At 53.3% G+C, this 20175-nt stretch overlaps 2 protein-coding genes across 2 annotated transcripts; one reads left to right on the top strand and one right to left on the bottom strand.

Moving 5' to 3' along the window:
• The first annotated feature begins 78 nt into the window (after window positions 1-78).
• Window positions 79-16095, top strand: Surf4 (surfeit 4). The gene is made up of 6 exons (XM_090330890.1): window positions 79-263; window positions 9752-9938; window positions 11180-11256; window positions 11836-11879; window positions 12248-12434; window positions 14120-16095. Exons 1-6 carry the CDS (start codon window positions 216-218, stop codon window positions 14384-14386), a joined length of 810 nt encoding a protein of 269 aa, XP_090187016.1. The 5' UTR covers window positions 79-215; the 3' UTR covers window positions 14387-16095.
• A 99-nt stretch (window positions 16096-16194) lies between these two features.
• Surf2 (surfeit 2) lies at window positions 16195-20172 on the bottom strand. The gene is made up of 6 exons (XM_090330891.1): window positions 20030-20172; window positions 19710-19864; window positions 18722-18825; window positions 16921-17100; window positions 16597-16757; window positions 16195-16285 (listed from the first exon to the last, which is right to left on the bottom strand). Exons 1-6 carry the CDS (start codon window positions 20105-20107, stop codon window positions 16223-16225), a joined length of 741 nt encoding a protein of 246 aa, XP_090187017.1. The 5' UTR covers window positions 20108-20172; the 3' UTR covers window positions 16195-16222.
• Between the last annotated feature and the right edge of the window lie 3 nt (window positions 20173-20175).

Raw genomic sequence — 20175 nt, 5'->3', positions numbered from 1 at the left:
GTGCGTGCGGGGGCGGCCTCTTGCGAAAGGGCGCGCTGCGGGCGAGGCGGAGCCCAGCCGGCGGCGCGGCCCCTTTAAGGCTTGGCCTACGTGGCAGCCGCTGGAGCCGCCGCCGCGCAGCGAGGCCGGCCGCCGGGCACTTCCTGTGGAGGCCGCAGCGGGCGTGAGCGCCGAGCGCCGAGGAGCAGCCAGCCGAGCCCGCCGCCGCCGCCGCCATGGGCCAGAACGACCTGATGGGCACGGCCGAGGACGTCGCCGACCAGGTGCGGCCCGCCGCCCGCACGCCCGGCCCGGGCCGGCCCGGCGCGGCGCGGGGACCGGCCTCTCCCGGCCGCCGCCCTCCCTCCCGGCCCGCCGCCCGGCCCGGCGCGGCCTCCCTCCGCCGGGGGCGGCGGGGGGCGTCCGGGCCCCACCCCCGGGGCGAGGGGTGTGCGAGGGGCGCCGGGGCCCGGAGGCGGGCCGGGCGCCGTGTTGAGGAGGGGTGCCCGCTGCCCTGTGAGCCGGGGGAGGCTGGTGTGGGGCGCCGGCGATGCGCCCCGGGGCGGGCGCGGCCTGGGGGCTCTTCCGGGCTGCGCCCCCGGGGAGCCCCCCCCCGTCCCGGCCGGGCCCGCGGCGTCGGACGCGGGGTCCCCGGCCCGGCCCTCGGCGGCGTGGACTCTGCCCCGGCCGCGGTGAATGGGCGCCCGTGCGCGGCCGGGAGGAGCGGAAGCCAGCATCCCGGGTGCCCTCCACAAGTGTACAGGTGGCACGGGCGCCGCGAACAAGATGGGCAGATCCGACCCCGGGGGAGCAGAGCCCAGGCCCTGAGCCGGGGGCAGCCCGGGGGCAGCCCGGGGCAGGGGGCAGCTGGGAGTGGTCCCGCTAGGTCTGTAAATTAACAGCCTGCAGGCAGGGCAGTGCCTGGCCCACCTTCCAGCCTTCCTTTTGCCCCTTCAGCCTGTCTGTGGCCGTGCCAGCATTAAGAGTGACGACTGCTTTTGATTGGGGAGGGGGGTCGTCCTGTCGTGTGTTGTACAGAAGTGAGCATTATCTGGCTGTTGGATGGGGTGGCGTCTTTCTACCCCCGTTCCCTTGTACCACCTTCAAAGCCAGTTTGGGGGAAATACTTCTTCCTAAGGTCAGGCAGGGCTGCTTGACTTTACAGTTCACAGCCTTACAGTGGTATCCCCCACAAAGACAGTGCCCACCATTCAAGTGGGTCTTGTTTTTGTTGACATTTGTGTGTCTGTGTCTGTGCACACACACACACACGTGTATGCACTATTCCCTGGGCTGAACTCAGGGCTACTATACTGTCTCTCAAGCTTTTCTGCTCAGGGCTAGCCCCTTACCAGATTTTTTTTTTTTTTTTGGTAGTTTGGAAGTGAAAGTCTGTGAGACTTTCTTGCCCTAGCTAACTTCAATTCAAACAGCTCTCCTCAGATCTCAGTCTCCGGAGTCAGTATGATTATAGGCACCAGCCAACAGCAGCACCTAGCATTGACATGATTTTTAGTGACCCACTTTTATTTCCTTAAGTAGCAGCTCGCTAAGAAGATGGCTGGGTTAGCTGAGGGAATAGAGAGGTACCTACACTTAACTTTGCTCTTCAGCCTGGAAAATCCTCAGTTTTGCAGGTGAATTTCATAACCAGTCCCAGATAAAATGTCTCCAATCAAGTTGCTGCCAGCTATCAAATGATAGATTTTCTTTGGAAGAAAGTTCTGGAGCTCTTTACGTAATCATTTTTCTCCCTGTGTTTTGTTTTGCTTCAAGCAGAAAGAATCATACTGGAAGGGGCCCAGGTGGGGCACAGGACCAACGTCCGCCAAGTTAAGAGGAAGGTCATACCTGCTGTGGTTTCTGGACTTGTCAGTGGCCTCAGCCCAGGGGAAATCCTGGGTCCCCAGTTCCCAGGCTGATGCCCTGTGCAGCTTGCCTCCAGGGTCTAGCATTCTGGCTAGTGTAGAAGGAGGCCCTGCTGCTTAGAAGACATGCTATGTGCATGCAGAAGGGCTCCTGCCTTCAGCATAGGAGTCCAGCTGGGTGTTAGCACAGTATGTCTCTGGAGCTTCTGTAAGGCTGCTGGCAGAGCAGAGTGTGGTGCCCGCTGGCATGACCCCTCATTTCCCAAACAAGGATCAAGATCCTTTGTGCCACCAGTGAGTGGGGAAATGGAACACAAAGCTACTTGACATCTTTTTGTCACCAAAATCTGACCCTGCTATGGGGGTGAGGGGCTGTTTTTGACTTGAATATTCACCTGTAATACTTAAAACTGTCTTCCAGTAAAGAAGGTGCTGAGAGTCCAGGCTTCTAAATGAAAGGGTCTGATTTGCAGGGAAAGAACATGGAAACCTATCACTGAGGTCACTGTCAGATAATGTGCTGTGTCCATTCTATCTCACCTTCTCTGCAGAAAACAAAAGCAAAAATGAAGCAATGGGATTTGCCCAGAAAGTTTGGGCTGCTAAGACCGCAACCTAGGTGCACTCTGATGGTAATGACAGTTCCGAGTGGACCAGGCCTCCTTGCACATTGCTTTGTTAACCCCTCACTGTGGGAGACGGGCCCATCTCCATCCTTCCAGGGCTGAGAAAGGCTAGCCGTGGTCTATACTGTCCTCTTGTCCCCCAGGTGCCAGCATCCTCCCTGTTTGGTGGAGCTGTGACCTTTCCTTTTGGTGGGTGGAGGCCAGTTCACAGGGAACACACTGGTTGGCTTCTGCTGGCAGGCCACTCTGAGCTGCATCTCTGCCCCTGGCATCAAGCTCCTTGCCCTTGGCACTCAGGCACGGTGTCCTCTTGCTCCCTAGAAACTAGGCTCTGGAGAAAATGCTGAGATGTCCTCCTCACAGAAGCTGGGTGTTCAGAAGGAAGCCATTGGAGACCAGATTGGAAGGGACCAGAAACTCAGGAACTTAGCAATCTAAAATAACCTCAACACTGTACAGCTGCTTCTTGCGCGTGCTAGACTGCAGTGTAGCCTCTCAGCCCATTTGTACCAGTAACCAGGAACATTAGCACTTAATGGGTTCTACTTAGTGGCTGTCACCAAGGTGACAGGGAAGGCTGCAGGGGGCCCTACTCTCTGTGTGCCTAGCTCTGGAAGCTAGGAGACAGCCAGGGCCTTTGTTTAGCTAGGGGTACCAGGACAACAGTCCTGTCAAAGTTCCCTGGACCTGTGTGTAGCATTAGTTGGCTTATTAACAATATGTCCCAGCTGTCATACGTTCCACTGATGGGGTGGGGTCTTGGACATTTACCTCCTGAGCTCCACCATTTCCAGCAAGAGGCTTCCTGTCCTGAATCATGAAGGACTTGGGGAGCTGACTCCTCTGCTTTCTAGTCTTGACAAGAGGTTAAAAAACCAGCGCGCCCCCCCCCCCTTCTCATGGGATCCTTGAAGAGGCAAAGGGGAGCCTGGTTAGTGGCTTTTCCTGGAAGGTGACTCACACCTTTCCCCTTTGTCAAACTTTTTATTATTTTTAGTTTATGTAGTACTGAGGAATCGAACCCAGAGCTTCATGCATGCTAGGCAAACACTCTGCCACTAAGCCAGATCCTTAGGAGAGAAATCTGGCTCAGGGCCTTTGACACCATCACCCTCATCCCTACCTCTGGGGGCGGCAGCAGCATGCTAAGGGGTTGGTGACTCATCACTTACCAGGATACAGGGTGGTCGTGCCACATAGGATGCATGTGGGCCCCTGAATGTCAAAACCCCAAAGCTGCCTTATCCTCAAGGTTCTTGTGGACTGAGGACTGTGTTCTCGATTCCTTTCTGTCCAAACATGAAAATGATGTCGGCGCTGTGTGTTGTGTTGCTTTAGGTGGCTATGTGATTATGATCCCTGTTCTAGTCCTGTCTGGATCAGGTCGGACACCATTCCTAACCCCTTCAGATCTCTTTTTGGTAACCTTTTAAGCTCTACTATTCACTGGTTAATTGGAGAAAAGTCTTAGATTTGTTTGTCTGGGCTGGCTTCAAACTATGATCCTCAGATCTCATAGGTAGGATTACAGATACGAGCCGTCAGCTCCCGGTTTCCTCATTTCTTGAGTCACTTCATGCTTTGTTGCCTATAAGCCACATCCTGTCATCAGGGTGGACTGACCTACCTCTTCCTGCAAACCATACAGATTGTAAACTGAAAACCCGCGTGGGCTGACATGGGGACATGGGCAGTGGTCCACACCCTTGCAACATGGCTGCTCTCACACCTTGTGCTGTGTTCGGCCTGAGTCGAGGACTCCTTTCTGCTGGGCTGAGAGGCCAGGGGCTATGAGGTGCCTTCTAGAGTGGCACCTTGTAAGTCTGGGGACCAAATCCCAATGGTGTGTGGCCAGCATGCGTATGAAGTGGAGTCTGATCAGTTCACAGGCACCTTTTGTGCCCACTTATGGAACAGCTCATTCTTGCTTATCTTTAAGATCAGACCCGCCAAGCAGCAGACATGCTTATTTCCGTGCATAATAAATATCTGCAGGTCTGCAAATCACTGTGTTGAGCTCCCACCCATGCTGGTGTGGAAAAGAGGCATGACTTGCCCCTCTTTGGCCCCCCTCCTCTTGCTCTTTAATCCTATTGACCCAGACACTCCAATTAAAGGACTAGAGAAATCATCGGGAGGCTTTGAACACATCCTCAGTTTTGAAGACTGCTGGTGGCAGATGCGCATGCTCAGTGCAAGTTCTTTATGCTGGGGGCTGATCAGGCCCTGCCAGGCGTCATCAGGGTGGGGTGGGCACAGTCTCTATGTAATCATGTCTGCAAAAGTGGCTTACTGCTCATTTTGGAAGCAAGTCAGGACACCTCTGGTGTCTGCCTCCTGGTATCTTAGGGTCCACCCCCCTGGAGGTCCTGCTGCCATCTGCCCAGCTTCTGTTGAACGCTTCCTGGTGGTGGCTTTTGCCCAGGTGTTACCAGGTGTAGTTCCATGTCATTGGCCAGGGCTGCTCAATGGGGGCACAAAGTACAGGTGGTTCCTCAGAGCAGCTTTAAATCCAGAGCCTTGGAGAGGTGTTTATCTCGTCCATACAAAGGGGTGATTACGTGGCTGCTGAGCACATCAAGAATATTAGGGCCATGAGGAGACACTGGGCCGAGTGTCGCAACACCTGTCCCTCACATCTTGCTGGAACAAGATGCACATGTTCTCTGCAGGAACCCTAACATTGACCAGGACATCTGTGGGACCCCCTCCTCCTTTCCCTCTTCCTCCTCCCCTCCTCCCCTCCTCCTCCTCCCCTCCTCCTCCTCCCCTCCTCCCCTCCTCCTCCTCTCCTCTTCCTCTCCTCCTCTCCTCTTCCTCTCCTCCCCTCCTTCTCTCCTCCTCCCCTCCTTCTCTCCTTCTCTCCTTCTCTCCTTCTCTCCTTCTCTCCTTCTCTCCTCCTCTCCTCCTCCCCTCCTCCCCTCCTCCCCTCCTTCCCTCCTCCCTTCTTTCCTTCATTCCATCCTCTTCCTTTCCTCTGGGTACTATCCCTGAGCCTCTTTGTGCTTAGCCACAGAGCCAGTTCTGGTTTTTGAATATTTAATTGGAGATAAACGGTCTCACAGGGACTTTTCTGCCTGTACTTTGAACTATGATCTTCAAATCTCAGTCTCCTGAGTAACTGTGTAAGCCACTGACACCAGACTTAGTACTTTTATTTTTAATATAATTTTATTGCTATTAATGTGTTTGTCAATTCATAAGTCAAGAAATGAGTACAATGGTAGGACTTTTTTTTTTTTTTTTTTTTTTAAATCAGTCGTGGGCCTTGAACTCTGGGCCTGGGCACTGTCCCTGAGCTCTTCAGTTCAAGTCTTCCGCCCCACCCCTTGAGCCTCACTCTCATGGACTTTAGTGCCTGAGTTGGCTTTGCGCTGAGATCCTCAGATCTCAGCCCCCTGAGTAACTAGGATTATAGGCATGAGCCACGGAGCCTGGCTAGGACCTTTTTTTTTTTTTTTAAGTTGTGGGGCTTGAACTCAGCCTGGACGCTGTCCCTGAGCTCTTCAGCTCAAGGCTGGTGTTCTACTCCTTGAGCCACAGCTCCACTTCCAGTTTTCTGGTGGTTAATTGGAGATAAGAATCTCATGGACTTTCTTGCCTGGGTTCTCTGTGAACTGTGATCCTCAGCTCTCAACCTCCTGAGTAGCTACTGGCACCCAGGAGGCCTTCTTTTTTTTATTTTTTTCTTTTTTAGTTACTATTTATTTATTTTGACTTTAATGCCTGGGCTGGCTTTGAACCATGATCCTCAGGTCTCAGCCTCCTGAGTAGCGAGGATTACAGGTGTGCGCCACTGCGCCTGCTTAAAATTCCTATTTCGCAGTGAGGTTCCATTATGTCGCTCAGGCTGATCTTGAACTAGTGAACTCGAGTGGTCCTAGGTCAGCCTCCTACGCACGTGGGACCGCAGGGTGCCCACCACTCCTGTCTCCTTTTGCTTCTCAGCTTGCAGATATTTTAGACCGTTGGAAGATGAGCATATTAACTGTTAGTCTGGCTGTCTTTGATTTGTGGAGGGGTAGTAGAGACCCCTGAGAGTGACTGGCCCACCCATGGTCCTAGGATATACCTAGCCAGGGTCTGGACAGGATTGGAACATGTGGCCTTGGAATCTCAGCCTGCGCTTCCACTCCCAGAGTGCTTATTCGGCTCTTTGTGTCTCACTGATTTTTACTACCTCTTGCGTAGTGGTCAGGCATAAATGTTTGTAGACCAGGTACTGGTGGCTCACTGTAATCTTAGCTACGTGGGAGGCTGAGATCTGATGATCCTGGTTTTAAGCCAATCTAGGGATAAAAGTCCATGAGAGTTCCTTCCAGTTGACCACGGAAAAGCTGGGGGTGGAAGTGTGGCTCAAATAGTAGAACTCCAGTGTCCATGCCCCTGAATTTAAGGCCAGTACAGGTGCGCCCGTACACACACACACACACACACACACACACACACACACACAAAAGAGTAAATATGTGTAGATCCACAAAGATTCAGACTTGGTAGATCTGAAAACATGGCCACTGAGGCTTCTCCCTGTCCCACATGGTACCCTCCACATACTGAAGGCTTACCTAAATACCTAGGTGCTTCTTAGCTGAGATGGCAGCTATATACTAGCCTTTGTGGTTGTGTGTATTTGTATGCATGTGCATGCAGGCATGCATGTGTGTGTGTGTTTGCCAGTCCTGGGGTTAAACTCAAGGACTGGGTGCTACCACTGAGTCATAGCTCTACTTTCCAGCTTTTCGGTGGTTAGTTGGAGGTAAGAGTCCTTGGAATTTCCTGTCTAGGCTGGCTTCAATCCTCAGATCTCAGCCTGGGCTGAGCCTAGCACTCTACCACTTGAGCTATAGCAACACTTCTGGCTTTTTCTGTGTATGTGGTTCTGAGGAATTGAACCCAGGTCTTGCATGCTTGGCAAGCACTCTACTACTAGGCTAAACTCCCAGGCCCCCAACAATGTTTTTAAAATTTTTATTTTTATTTTGCTAACCGTGGGGCTTGAACTCAGGGTCAAGATTCCGTCCCTGGGCTTATTTTTGCTAAAGGCTAGTGCTCTACCCCTTGAGCCACAGCTCCACTTACAGCTTTTTTTTTGGGGGGGGGTAGTTTATTGGCGATAAGTCTCACAACCTTTCTACCTTGCCTGGCTATGAACTGCGATCCTCATATCTCATCCTCCTAAGTAGCTAGGATTACAGGTGTGAGCTATCAGCCCCTGGCTTGAAACAACTTTTTACAGTGTTGTAATTTTGAGAACTGGTACGTATGTACATCTCCATTCCTGTGATGGGATTAGCCCTAAGAAGGCCTGTGGGGCTACCCTTCTCTTGGAAGGGCAGATTCTGCCCTGTGGACTCTGCCTGACACATCATCCCATGGGTGGGTCCCCTGTTCTTTAGCCCCAGACTCTGTTCCTTGGAATTCTTTTGCTGTGTGCCTCAGCTCTGAAGGGCAGGAAGAGTGTTAGGAATGAATGTACCTGCATGGCTTTTGGACCTGACTTCCCCGGGGTGTGCTGGCTTCCTGAGTGAGCCATCACAGGTGTCATATTACTAGGGACAGAGTGCTTTCTCCCTACCCTACTTTTGCCACTGGTTTGACACATAGGCTTGTTGCTGCTGAGAGATTGTCCATCACAGCAGATTTTAACTTGGTTTGGATGCATGGCCTTTAGCTGCAACATTCCATGTGTTGTGCACAGTTGGGCACACTGGTCCTGTGGGATGTTGAGCTTACTGGAGGGCTTACTGGAGGGCGCTTGTTTGGGTGGAGAAGTCCAGCCTTCTGCAGTGCACACAGCACTCTCCACACCTTGTGCCCTTTGCTGCCCAGGACATTGGAGAACTATGTAAGTGGGGACTTATAGGCAAGCGAGCCAGGTGGCCACTCCCTCAGGGGAGTTTGTTCTGTCTGGAGGAGTTCATCACCATGCTGCCAGGCTGCAGCATCCAACTGTCTAATCTGTCCAAGCGTTGCACAGAGCCAAGTCAGCCTGGGTGTGTGTACACGCCCATGTGTGTGAGAGAGAGAGACAGAGACACAGAGACAGACAGTGACAGTCCTGGGGCTGGGGCTGGAATGCAGGGCCTGGATACTGTTTTCGGCTTTTTTTTTTTTTTTTAAATTTTGTTTTGTGGGTCATAGGGCTTGAACTCGGCCTGGGCACTGTCCCTGAGCTCTTCATCTCAAGGCTATTGCCCTACCCTTGAGTCAAGCCCCACTTCCCGTTTTCTTGAGGTTAATTGGAGATGAGTCTCTGGTCCTTTTGTGCCCGGGCTGGCTTTGAACTTTGAGCCTCAGATCTCAGTCTCCTGAGTAGCTAGGATTACAGGCGTGAGCCACTGCGCCCCCTTGCTCCGCCTGGCTCTTCAGCTTTTTTTTTTTTGCCAGTCCTGGGCTTGAGCTCAGGGCCTGAGCACTGTCCTTGGACTTTCTCAAGGTTAGAGCTCTACCCCTTGAGCCTCAGCACCACTTGCGGCTTTTTTTTTTTCTATGTATGTGGTACCAAGGAATTGAACCCGGGTCTTCATGCATGCTAGGCAAGCACTTTAACCACTAGGCCAAACTCCCGGCCCCTCTTCAGCTTTTTTTTTTTGCTCAAAGTTAACACTGTGCCACTTGAGCCACAGCTTCAATTCTATCTTGTTATGTTGATTGGAGATAAGTCCTAAGACTTTCCCACCTAGGCTGGCTTTGAGCTGTGTTCCTCATATCTCAGCCTCCTGAGTATTTAGGGTTGTAGGTGAGAGCCACCGTGCCCAGCCCTCATCCCTTTTGAGCTTCAGTTTGCCTTTAGCATGATCCAGTTAGCGGGATTGTGGCAGTCATGGAGGCATTTTCTACCATGGTTGGGGTCTGTCATGACCATGTCTGTGGGTGAAGGTCAGGCTTGCTGGGTGCCCAGGACAGCTGTGAAGGCCAGGGGGCAGAGGTCCCCTGAGGGGACCCCCCCCAGGACCTTTTCAGGTGTTGATCTGGGACGCTACCTTCTCCTCTCCTCTATAACTGAACATGGAAGCTGTGTCTGTGGCAGTGACAGAGAGGCAGTGCCCTGTGGGGTCTGTGCTGTGGGACTGAGGCCTCATTGTGTGTCCAGACTTCCAGGGGAGCTTCAGAGCAGGTGGAGTCCGACGCCCCAGGGAGGCATGGGGCTGCCAAGGGCTCCTGCTGGCTTGTCTGTCCTGTCCCACTGCTCCCTCGCCTGCTCTGGGAAGTGACTGTCATGGTCCTGGGCTCCAGGCTGTAGCTGCCTCACCAGCGTGTTCTGTGTCCCCATAGTTCCTGCGCGTCACCAAGCAGTACCTGCCTCATGTGGCACGCCTCTGCCTGATCAGCACCTTCCTAGAGGATGGCATCCGCATGTGGTTCCAGTGGAGCGAACAGCGGGACTACATCGACAGCACCTGGAGCTGCGGCTACCTGCTGGCCTCGTCCTTTGTGTTCCTCAACCTGCTCGGACAGCTGAGTGAGTGGCTCTGGAGCTTGTCAGGAGGTTCCCTCCGCAACGCCATTGCCTCCAGCACAGGGGGCCTCATTAGTTCTGCCCAACTGTTGTGGGTTTTTTCATTTGTTTTGTTTTTGATCACGGGGCTTGAACTTAGGGCGAGGGTGCTGTCCCTGAGCTCTTTTGCTCAAGGCTAGTGTTGTACCACTCTGAGCCACAGCTCCACTTCTGGTGTTCTGGAGATAAGAGTCTCACGGACTTTGCTTCTAAGCTGGCTTTGAACCACAATCCTCAATCGTCTTGAATAGCTAGGATTACAGGTGTGAGCCACCACCCTTGTGTGGATTTTTTTGTACCTTGTTCTGGGCTCACTGCTTTAAGGTTTGCTAAAGAAGTCAGATGTAGTCCTTGGAATCCAGTGGCTAAAGCAGTTCCAAGAAGCTGTCTTAAAAAGGAGATGAGGGCAAGGAATGTGACTTAGTGGTAAAGTGTATTTGCCTTGCATGCAGGAGACCCTGGGTTTGATTTCCTTGGTACTACATAAACATAAAATCAATAAAATAAGCCATTAAAAGTTATTTTTAGAAAACACAAAGGATGATTTAGGTCAGAATTCAAGGGGGCCTGAGTCCCCTCCTCCTGATGAAGACGGGCTTGGGTAGAAGCTCTCTCCCCAGGGAGGAGGAGATAGGCTTTCCAGCCAGGTCAACGCTCTTCATGGGGGCCAAGCGCTGGTGGCTCTCGCCTGTAATCGTAACCACTCAGAGGCTGAGGTCTGAGGATCACCATTTGAAGCCAGCCTGGGTAGGAAAATCTAGGAGACTCTTCCTTATTTTCGCCTTTGGTCATGGGGCTTGGTGCTGTCCCTGCGCTCTTCAGCTCAACACTAGTGTTCCACCACTTTGAGCCACAGTGCCTCTTCCGGTTTTCTGTTGGTTGGACATAAGAGTCTCACAGACTTTCACTTTTGTGCCTGGGCTGGCCTTGAACCTCAGTCCTCAGATCTCAACCTCCTGAGTAGCTGGGACTTACAGGGGTGAGCCACCAGCGCCCAGCATTATGAGACTCTTAACCTTCAATGAATCATCAGAAAGCTGGAAGCTGAGCTGTGGGTCAAGTGGTAGAACACTAACCTTAAATAAAAAAAGTTTAGGGATAGCCCCCAGGCTTTGCAGCTGGACCAGAGGGCCAGGTGGGGTGGTGGTATGGCTCTGCCCAGAACCCATGTGCAGTTGTGCTAACCCTTGCTGTCCTCTTTCCAGCTGGCTGCATTCTGGTGTTGAGCAGGAACTTCGTGCAGTATGCCTGTTTCGGGCTTTTTGGAATCATAGCCCTGCAGGTATGAGGGGCGGGGTGGGGGTTCTCATGTAAGAGTCAGCACTAGGTTAATGAAATATGTGGCTGGCTCTCACTTTTCTTTGCCCCATTTGAGCTGAGCATCAAGACAGCTCTTTCCCCTTCAGCTGCAGGTGTGACCGCCTCATGCTACTTTTCCCTATGGACAGCTGACTAGCATTTTTTCCTTGCAGGCTCAGAAACACTGGGGCCAAAGCAGGCTGTAGAGACTGGTCCCAAGCAGATGCCTGCCCTGAGTACTGGGCCATCTTTTCCTGAATTTCCTAGGAGCAGAAATACCTAGTTAGAGGGAATAAAACACTTACTTAAAGCAGATTTTTACTCCATGCTGGTCATCTCAGAATCACTTTCTCTAGGAAGTCCTAGGCACAGCTGTAATGTTAGGTTCAAGGACTGCCCCCCACTCCTTGAGAAATATGGAAATAGATTGTGCTCCAGTCTGCCCTCCATGTTCTGAAAAGATTTTGTGTATCTCATATTCTTTTGTTGCACCAGCTGGCTAATGTTATCAACAGAGCCTTGTTTGCACATACTGACTCGGGTTTCTCTTTCATCCCCTCAGACGATTGCCTATAGCATTTTGTGGGACTTGAAGTTTTTGATGAGGTAGGTGCCTCCCTCCCTGTTCAGAGTTTTCCATCTCTCACCTCTGTTCCTGGCAGCTATAGTCACCTTCCCCAGGGTGGTTGTGGGTAAGGAAAAGCCTTTGCTGCAGCTCCAGCCCTAGCATTACAGTGAGTGTGAGTTCTCGCTCCTGACTTGAGGAGGCGCTCAGGGAGAACAGAAACCAGGACTTGGTTCCGAGCACCTCCAGGTAGGTAGCTCCTCACGAGCAGTTCAATTGGAAGCCCACACTTGGTTTGGAGGAAGAGAAGGAAGGACCTTGCTGTATGCATGCTGGATCTGCCTTGATCGGGCCTGTTGGATGGGTGCCTCAGGAACTTGAGCTTCTCAGCTGGCATGTTGTTTCTCAGGAACCTGGCCCTGGGAGGAGGCTTGTTGCTGCTTTTAGCCGAGTCCCGTTCCGAAGGGAAGAGCATGTTTGCAGGTGTCCCCACCATGCGGGAGAGCTCCCCCAAGCAATACATGCAGCTCGGAGGCAGAGTCTTACTGGTCTTGATGTTCATGACGCTCCTTCACTTTGACGCCAGCTTCTTTTCTGTAAGTATTCTTGCTGCTCCATGGGCCCTGTCTTCCCGGGCCTGCCTGCCGCTCACTTGTGTCAAGGAGCTGCCTCTCAGCAGGTCTGAATTCGAATCCCCCACCTTTGCCAGAGGTCTATGACTTCTCTTCTTTAAATTCAGGGCCTCAGCACTGTCGCTGAGCTCTTTTGCTCAAGACTGGCATTCTACCACTTGATCCACAGCTCCATTTCCAGCTTTTTGTTGGAAAGAGTCCCAAGACTTTCCTGCCTGATCTTTACCTCTGTAGTGGCTGGCTGAATATGATTTTGAATCCTCTACCATGTGGCCAAATTGAATTTGTTTTTTTTTTCATTTGTTTTGATTTTTTTTTTGCCGGTGTTGGACTTGAACTTAGGGCCTGAGCACTGTCCTTAGGCTTTCTCAAGGCTAGAGCTCTGCTACTTGAGCTACAGGACTACTTCCAGCTTTTTCTATGTGTGTGGTACCAAAGAATTGAACCCCGGTCTTTGTGCATGCTAGGCAAGCACTCTACCACTAGGCCAAACTCCCAGCCCCATCCCTTGGCTTTTTTGCCAGTCTTAGGGCTTGATCTCAAGGCCTAGGCACTGTTCTTGAGCACTTTTACTAGCCCTCTTCCACTTGAGCCACTTCTGGCTTTTTTTGTGTATGTGCCACCAAAGAATCAAACCCAGGACTTTCATGCATGCTCGGCAAGTGCTCTATCATTAGGCCACACTTCCGGCCAATTTTGGATTCTTGATGGTTAACTGGAAATGAGAGCCTAGAAGATGAGAACCAGTGGCTCATGCCTGTATTCCTAGCTTCTCAGGAGGCTGAGAGCTAAGGTTTGTGGTTCAAAGACAGACTGGGGAGAATAGTCAAAAGCCAAGTCAAAGTGCAGAGTTCTGAGTTCAAGTCCCGTTACTGGAGTATGTGCGACACACGAGACTTGCATTTTTTTTCTGTCCCAGTGGGCTCCAGGCTTTGCTCCTCAGATCTCAGCCTCCTGAGTAGTCAGGATTACAGGTATGGGCCACTGGTGTCTAGTTATACATTCAGTCTCTTTAGTCCTCTCTGTTTCCTCATTCGCTGGAACGAGCAGTAGCTGTCTTGAGCACTTTGCTGCCTCTAAATGTCTTCTTCCAGGTGAAGTTGTACATTGTGTCAAGTGCTAGGGCCTGGCTACCATGCAGTCAAGTTCTTTGCATCCTTTGTTATTCTTTGTCCACCAGTCTGCCTTATGGCAGAGGCTCGACTCTTTCTTCCTTTTTTTTTTTGTTGGTCCTGGGACTTGAACTCTGGACCTGGGTGCTGATCCTGAGCTCTTCAGCTCAAGGCTACTGCCCTACCCCTTGAGCCATAGCCACTTCTGGTTTTCTAGTGGTACCTGGGATCATGCCTGGGTCGTAGCTGGGATTATAGGCAGGAGCCACAAGGCTAGAACTCTTCTCACTTGAGCCACTGTACCACTTCTCCATCAAGTTTATCAAGTAGCATTTAAAAAAACTGCTACCTCTACTGGTCAATAGTAATATAAAGACATGGCTTAAGCCCCATCCCCCAGCTTTTAATTCCTCCTCTCCCTGCCCTAGGCAGGACTTGCTTGCGTCATCAGCCTGGCAATCACTGAGCCATGTGTACAAAAAGCAGTTTTCTTCCTGACCTTTGTAGTCTGAGTGACTCTCCTTTCTACCCGCGCAGATCATCCAGAACATTGTGGGCACAGCTCTGATAATCTTAGTAGCCATTGGTTTTAAAACCAAGCTGGCAGCTTTGACTCTTGTCGTCTGGCTGTTTGCGATCAACGTGTATTTCAACGCCTTCTGGACCATTCCAGTCTATAAGCCCATGCATGACTTCCTGAAATACGACTTCTTCCAAACCATGTCCGTGATCGGAGGCCTGCTCCTGGTGGTGGCCCTGGGCCCAGGGGGCGTCTCCATGGATGAAAAGAAGAAAGAGTGGTAACAGACAGCTCCCTCCTCTCCCTGGTCAAGGCCCGCAGAGCAGCGTGTGGAAGACTGGTTCAGGGTGGAGTCACCAACTGCCAGCATTTATGTGTCCTTTTCCCTTCCCCTTCCTTGGTAAAGGCACCGATGTTTTGAGAACTTTATTTGCAGACACTTGAAAATTGATGAAGTCTGCTCTGGAGCCACAGTATGGAATCCCACCAGCAGGCTGGCTGGTCTGCCGCCACCCCCAAGCCACGGCTTAAGAGTGAGCAGCTTGTTAGGCTGTGGCCTCTGCATCTGGCTTGAGTTCTTTGGGGGTGAGAGCCTTCGAGCTGTACTGTGAGCAGACACATTTGTGTATCACTCAAAACCGTCTCCCCCCTTTAAAAAAAAAAAAAAGTTTACACCTCAGCTCAGACCTACTAAATGATTTTGGGTAGTCCAGCCAAATATCAAACATACTGTTAAACCCCTTGGTTTAGAACCTTGCCCATGGTTCCAACATTGTTTTGGCCCCTACATTAGACTTTTTAGAATCACTGAAGACATTTAATGCAGAGAATGGTGCAGTATTGGAGGGGCAACCGAGGCTGCTGTCGACAGCAAAGTCATTGGCTGGGGCTGGACACACGCTATGTGTCAGTGGGTGGACACTGGAAACTTCAGTGGCTCAAGGCAGTGGGGAGAGCTGGTGAGGGAGCTGCACACAGGATGCTTGGCTCCTCCCTCCACGGAACCAGCCTGGGAGGAGCCACACTCAGGCCTAGCCATTACAGACCCAAGGCTCAACCAAGTCACCTCCACATTACAGCATGGCCTGAAGCCTGCAGGCCATGCTCCATCCCAGCTTAGCAGTGCTGCTCCAGGCCAGGCTATGTGCTGGGCCACCCAGTACACTTCCCCCAGGCTGTTGCTTGCTCTTTGTCACCTTGTATGTCGAATGCAGCCAAGGTTACTTTTTACAATCTGTGATGCCTTACCGATTTGATCTCGATCCTGTATTTAAAGTTTTCTAACATTGCCTTACACTGTGTCTCTTTTTGGGGGGTGAGGGAGAGGGTCCCCTGCCCACATGATGGCAGTGAAATGCCATGAAGGTAGTCAAAAATCTCTGGGCATCCCCTAGACTTGTGGGGACAAACCCACATAACCTGGGGGACATGGTGGGGGCTTGCCCCGAGCCCACCAGCATCATGCCCTAGACTTACCTGCTCCAGTGGGGCTGGCCTCACCAGCGCCTACTTGTGTCCCATTCAGCCTCGCAGACTGTCCTATTGTACTCTCATAAGTAAGATCTAGCAGAGTCTGGCCCCCTGGCTTCCTTTCATCCTGCAGAAACGCCCATGTGGGATGCCTCTTAACTCCTGTCAGCCACAGCAAGATTGCCTCTGCACACACCCCTCTTTTGGTGCACTGTGACTGCCCATTGCGAGACCCGTGATCTGTGGAGGGGTCAGGCCTGGGAGCCAGTGTTTGGTCAGCACCTGCCAGGCAGCAGCGGCCTGTCTGGGGCCTACTACTCCACCTGGTCGTCTTCAGTGGGCTGCCAGGTGGGGAGAAAAAAGAAACAAGTCTACCCATTGGTTTAGAAAAAAATAAGAGTGCTTTTTGCTTTATGTGGGGATAGGTATAAATCTCATTTTTATGCTGTATTTTATATCTTAGTTGTGTTTGAAAATGTTTTGATTTTTGGAAACATCAAAATAAATAATGGCATTTGTGGTATGCAGTGTGATCCTATGGGAGCATCCAGCCTGGGTGGGCCTGGTCAGGCTCTCACAACCCTGGAGCTCTGCTTGGGAAGCAGCCAGTCAGGAGACACTGGGACACGTGGGTGGGTTGCCAGTCTTCATTACCCCAACTGTTTCAAGGAGCTGAAGCTCCTGGGCTTCTTGGTCAATGAACCAAGCTGCTTCTGTGGCAAATAGAGAAAGGCAAGGTTACCAGGCCTTCCTGACCCCACAAGTAAGAAGCACTGTTCACCTAGGACATGCTACCAGGCCTTTCAGTGCTGGGCTAGACAGCACTGGCAGGCCAAAACAGGGTGCATAGTTCCACTCTCAAAGACCTTGCCCCTTTAAGTCCCAGCCCCGCTTCCCACCCTGTAAGAAAGGAAAGGTGGTGTTCAGAAGTTAAGCCCCCAGCTCAGAACTGCTCCTGGAGACTGTGGCCTCCATGTTCCATGAAGTAACTTGAAGGTATGCCTGGTCATAGGAAGGGGCTCACCTTTCTCCGCTTACACAGCTGCTTACAGCCCACTCTGGCCTCCTTCCTATCCTCAGTGCCCTCTCCTGGGGACCTTGGCTTCTCTTCTTGGTCTGTCAGGCAGTCATTGGAGCCATCCTCATTCTCCCGTCCTCCCAGGTCCTTTTTGGCAAACAGCTCAGCTAGAAGGAATAGACAGCTGTTTCAGGCTTGCTGGTGGTTGGTCCATCACTACCTCACCTGGATGGGGTGAGGGTAAGAGTGGCTGCCGGGGCTGGGCAAGGCGCCTAGAGGGGAAAATGTTGAGATGGCCATGGTAGGGCACACTGGGCCCCACTTACTTACGTGGGTACAGGTCTGTCATGCTGTCATCACTCAGGGTCTCTTCTTCATCACTGGAGGCTGGCTCCCAGAACGCTGCCCGTGGGCGGGGCCCATCACCATCTGTATGGTCTTCTCTCTTCCTCCTCCTGTGCAGCAGGCAGGCAGGGACATACTCCACTCCCTTCTCCTGGCACTCCTCATCTGGGAGACAAGCCAGCTCACACTAGACTCCCAGTGCCACCCAGGCCTCTGGACATGAACTGATAACTTGTGGAGGCTGCACTGTCAGGGCCCTGGATCTTCACCATACCAGACATCAACCAGAGCTGTAGCAAGGGGGCAGCTGGGCTCATGGTGAGGCCCCATGGCAAGACACCAGCCTATGACCAGCCGACAGGAGTCTTTTCCCCACAGCACAGTGGGGACATGCCCTTAGGGGGCTCTGTGGAGGCTGTCTGCCTGACCCTCCTTTCTGGGCTTGGAGCCAGGAGGGCAGAATGAGGCTTCATGGAAGGCCCTTACTGAGGTTGTCTCTGCTGTGCCCTTGCATACTGAGGGTCTGCTGAAACAGGCCCTCAGTCTAGCACACTCCCTCTCCTAGCATAGGGGATCCCAGCCCTGCTGCCTTCTAACTCCCACCACCACTGCTCACGGAATGGACAAACACAACTAGGTTCTGGCCAGTGATGTCACTGTTGCCTCCACCACCTCCAGTGGAGACATCTCAGCAAGTCTCCCCATAGCCACATTCTGACTTCCAGACCATTCCCTTCAAGTGGCTTGGTCCTTCCTGTCTCCTTAATTCCACAATCCAGTCCAAGTGTGCGTGTGCGCGTGCGTGTGTGTGTCTTTGCATCCCCTCTCTTCCCATCTTTCATGTTGCTAGCTCCAGGACGCCCCCCTCCCTAAGTCTACAGCCACGATTCTCTTCTCTTTATCTTCTCATCCTCAAGTCAACAGACATCCACCCCTACCATGGGCAGGACAGGCAATGCAAGCACTCAAATCTCAGCCGCCCTCCTCATCCTCTCCCATGGCTTACCTCCATGTCTTATTTTCCTTGTTTAGGCCACACCAGAGTTTAGCCGGGATCTGTTCCCACCATACCTTAGTGGCCTTGGTCAGGGGTAGCAAGAGCCTCAGGGGTCTCATGTCTCAGTCACTTTCCTACTCTTACTTCTCCCGGGCTTTATAGGGCTCAAGACGGCCTACTGTCTTCTCTGCAAACTGGCCAGGCTCTATAGCGGCTGAGCACCGACCTTCCTCCCTAAGCTGCCCTGAAGTTAAAAACAGAAACCAAAGCAGCTCTCTAATCTTCCTGAAGACCCAAGCACTGACATTGTGCTCAGCCTTGGGCTGACTCAGGTGGTGCCTTCCCAGGACGCCCTCCCTTCACTGGAGCAGCAGCCAAGTCTCCACTCTCCACAGGCCCGGCCATCTGTTCCTGCCAGACCAGTCCTGAACCTCAGCCTCTAAGGTCCTCTGCAGCCTAGCTTACCCCAAATGGCATACTGACTGGAGGCTGTCAGCCTCCCAGTTTCAGAAGGCCATGGGTTGGTACCCTAGGAGCAACAACTCTGGAAGACATCCCCCCCCACCCTTGCCCCCAGCAGTTTCTGTCCCACTCACCCCTTTCCACAGGTTCCTTCCCAGCCTGCTTCTGGCTGTGTACCCATCTATGTTGGAAAGTTGGTGAAGGCCCGAGCCATCTCCCCTTTCTTTACAATGCATGGATTGTCAGATGTCACCAGGGATTAACCCTCTCCCTGCCAAGAGCTCGCTCCACGTGGGAGGCCCTGGAGCCTCTGGCCTAGCAACTTACACTGCCGCAGGGCTTTCTGGTACCGCCGGCCACGGGTGTGCCTCAGCACGTGCTCTGGGGCCTTGTTGATGTGCCGAAGCGTGAGTTTACAGAACAGCTGGTGCCTATGACACAAAAAAGTTGATTGTGTTTTTGGAAGAAGGTACCCTGATCCGCTGCAGAGTACCGTGGAATTATCACTGTAAAATTCATTAGCTCACACCTAGAAGGCTGAGATCTGAGGATCAAGGTTCAAAGCCAGCCCCGGCACAAAAGAACCTGAGACTCTTACCTTCAATTAACTAAAAGAAAAAGGGAAGTGGGGCTTGACTCCAGGGTAAGGCAGTAGCCTTGAGCTGAAGCGCTCAGGAACAACACCCAGACCGAGGTCAAGCCCCATGACCCCCCCCCCAAAAAAAGGTGGTTCAAGGTCTGGGAGTGTGGCCTAGTGGTAGTATGCTCACCCAGCATGCATGAAGCCCTGGGTTCGATTCCCCGCCCAGAACCACATATGCAGAAAAAGCCGCAAGTGGTGCTGTGGCTCAAGCGGCAGAGTGCGGGCCTTGAGCAAAAAATGTCCAAGGATAGTGCCCAGGCCCAGGCCCTGAGTTCAAACTCCAAGTCTGGCCAAAAAAAAAAAAAGGCCCCCAGGGACAGCTCGCGCCAATGATGCAGATCAGAAGGGTCCTCGCTGTCGGGGTGGGGAGGGGGTGCAGGAGGAAGGTCTGCCACGTGACCTGAGCTCGGCAGGTCGTTTTGGTGGGGGTCCTGGAGCTTGAGTTCAGGGCCCAGGCAGTGTCCACTTCCTGGCTTTCCTGCCCAGGGATGGCGCGAAACGTGATCCTCAGATTCCAGCCTCTGGTGTAGCCGGGCGGCAGCCAGCGAAGCCCGGCGGGCGCATGGCAGTTCTGAACCCTCCCCAAGCGACGTGGCTGTCCCAGACCGTGACCTCGGCCGCCGAGGGCCAGGGCCTCCGAGGAAGGGGCCTGGCCGGCCGCGCGCCACCTACGGGTGTTTGGTGCTGGGTACGATGTGCGGCTCGAACTCGGCGTAGTCGAAGGCCGGGGCGGCGCGCGCCAGGCGCTGGTACCTCCTGCCGCGGGTGTAGGCCTGCAGCTCGGCCAGGCTGCAGGGCAGCTCGTGGCCGGTCAGGGAGCACCTCACCTGCGGGCGGGAGGGCGGGCAGCGGGGTCAGAGGCCGCGCCCCCTCCCCACGGCCCCGACCCCCTGCCCGCTCCCCGGCCCGGCCCCGCGCCCCCACCCCGCGCCCCCGCCCCGCGCCCCCGCCCCGCGCCCCGGCCCGGCCCCGCGCTCCGTCCCGGGGCGGACCCTGCCGGTATCCGTCAGCAGGCGCAGGCTCGGGTGCTGCCGGAGGAAAACCCTCACGTCCTCGGGCGGCTCGTCCATGGCCCGAAGGCGGAGCGCGAGTTGTGCGATCGCGGCGCGGAGCAGCGCGCGCCGGGCCGGACGACTGC

This window comes from Megascapheus bottae, chromosome 3, assembly GCF_031878675.1.
Source record: "Megascapheus bottae isolate mThoBot1 chromosome 3, mThoBot2.hap1, whole genome shotgun sequence".
NCBI lineage: Eukaryota > Metazoa > Chordata > Mammalia > Rodentia > Geomyidae > Megascapheus > Megascapheus bottae.
This window is presented reverse-complemented; position numbering and strand designations above follow the sequence as displayed.

Excerpts from the sequence above, each read along its gene's own strand:
- Surf4 (XM_090330890.1), top strand. The coding sequence starts at position 216 with ATGGGCCAGAACGACCTGATGGGCACGGCCGAGGACGTCGCCGACCAG. Across the intron at positions 264-9,751 it reads CCGAGGACGTCGCCGACCAG|TTCCTGCGCGTCACCAAGCA; the intron begins GTGCGGCCCGCC and ends GTGTCCCCATAG. Across the intron at positions 12,435-14,119 it reads TTGACGCCAGCTTCTTTTCT|ATCATCCAGAACATTGTGGG; the intron begins GTAAGTATTCTT and ends CTACCCGCGCAG.
- Surf2 (XM_090330891.1), bottom strand. The coding sequence starts at position 20,107 with ATGGACGAGCCGCCCGAGGACGTGAGGGTTTTCCTCCGGCAGCACCCG. Across the intron at positions 19,865-20,029 it reads TGCTGACGGATACCGGCAGG|GTGAGGTGCTCCCTGACCGG; the intron begins GTCCGCCCCGGG and ends TCCCGCCCGCAG. Across the intron at positions 18,826-19,709 it reads GTACCCAGCACCAAACACCC|GCACCAGCTGTTCTGTAAAC; the intron begins GTAGGTGGCGCG and ends TTTGTGTCATAG.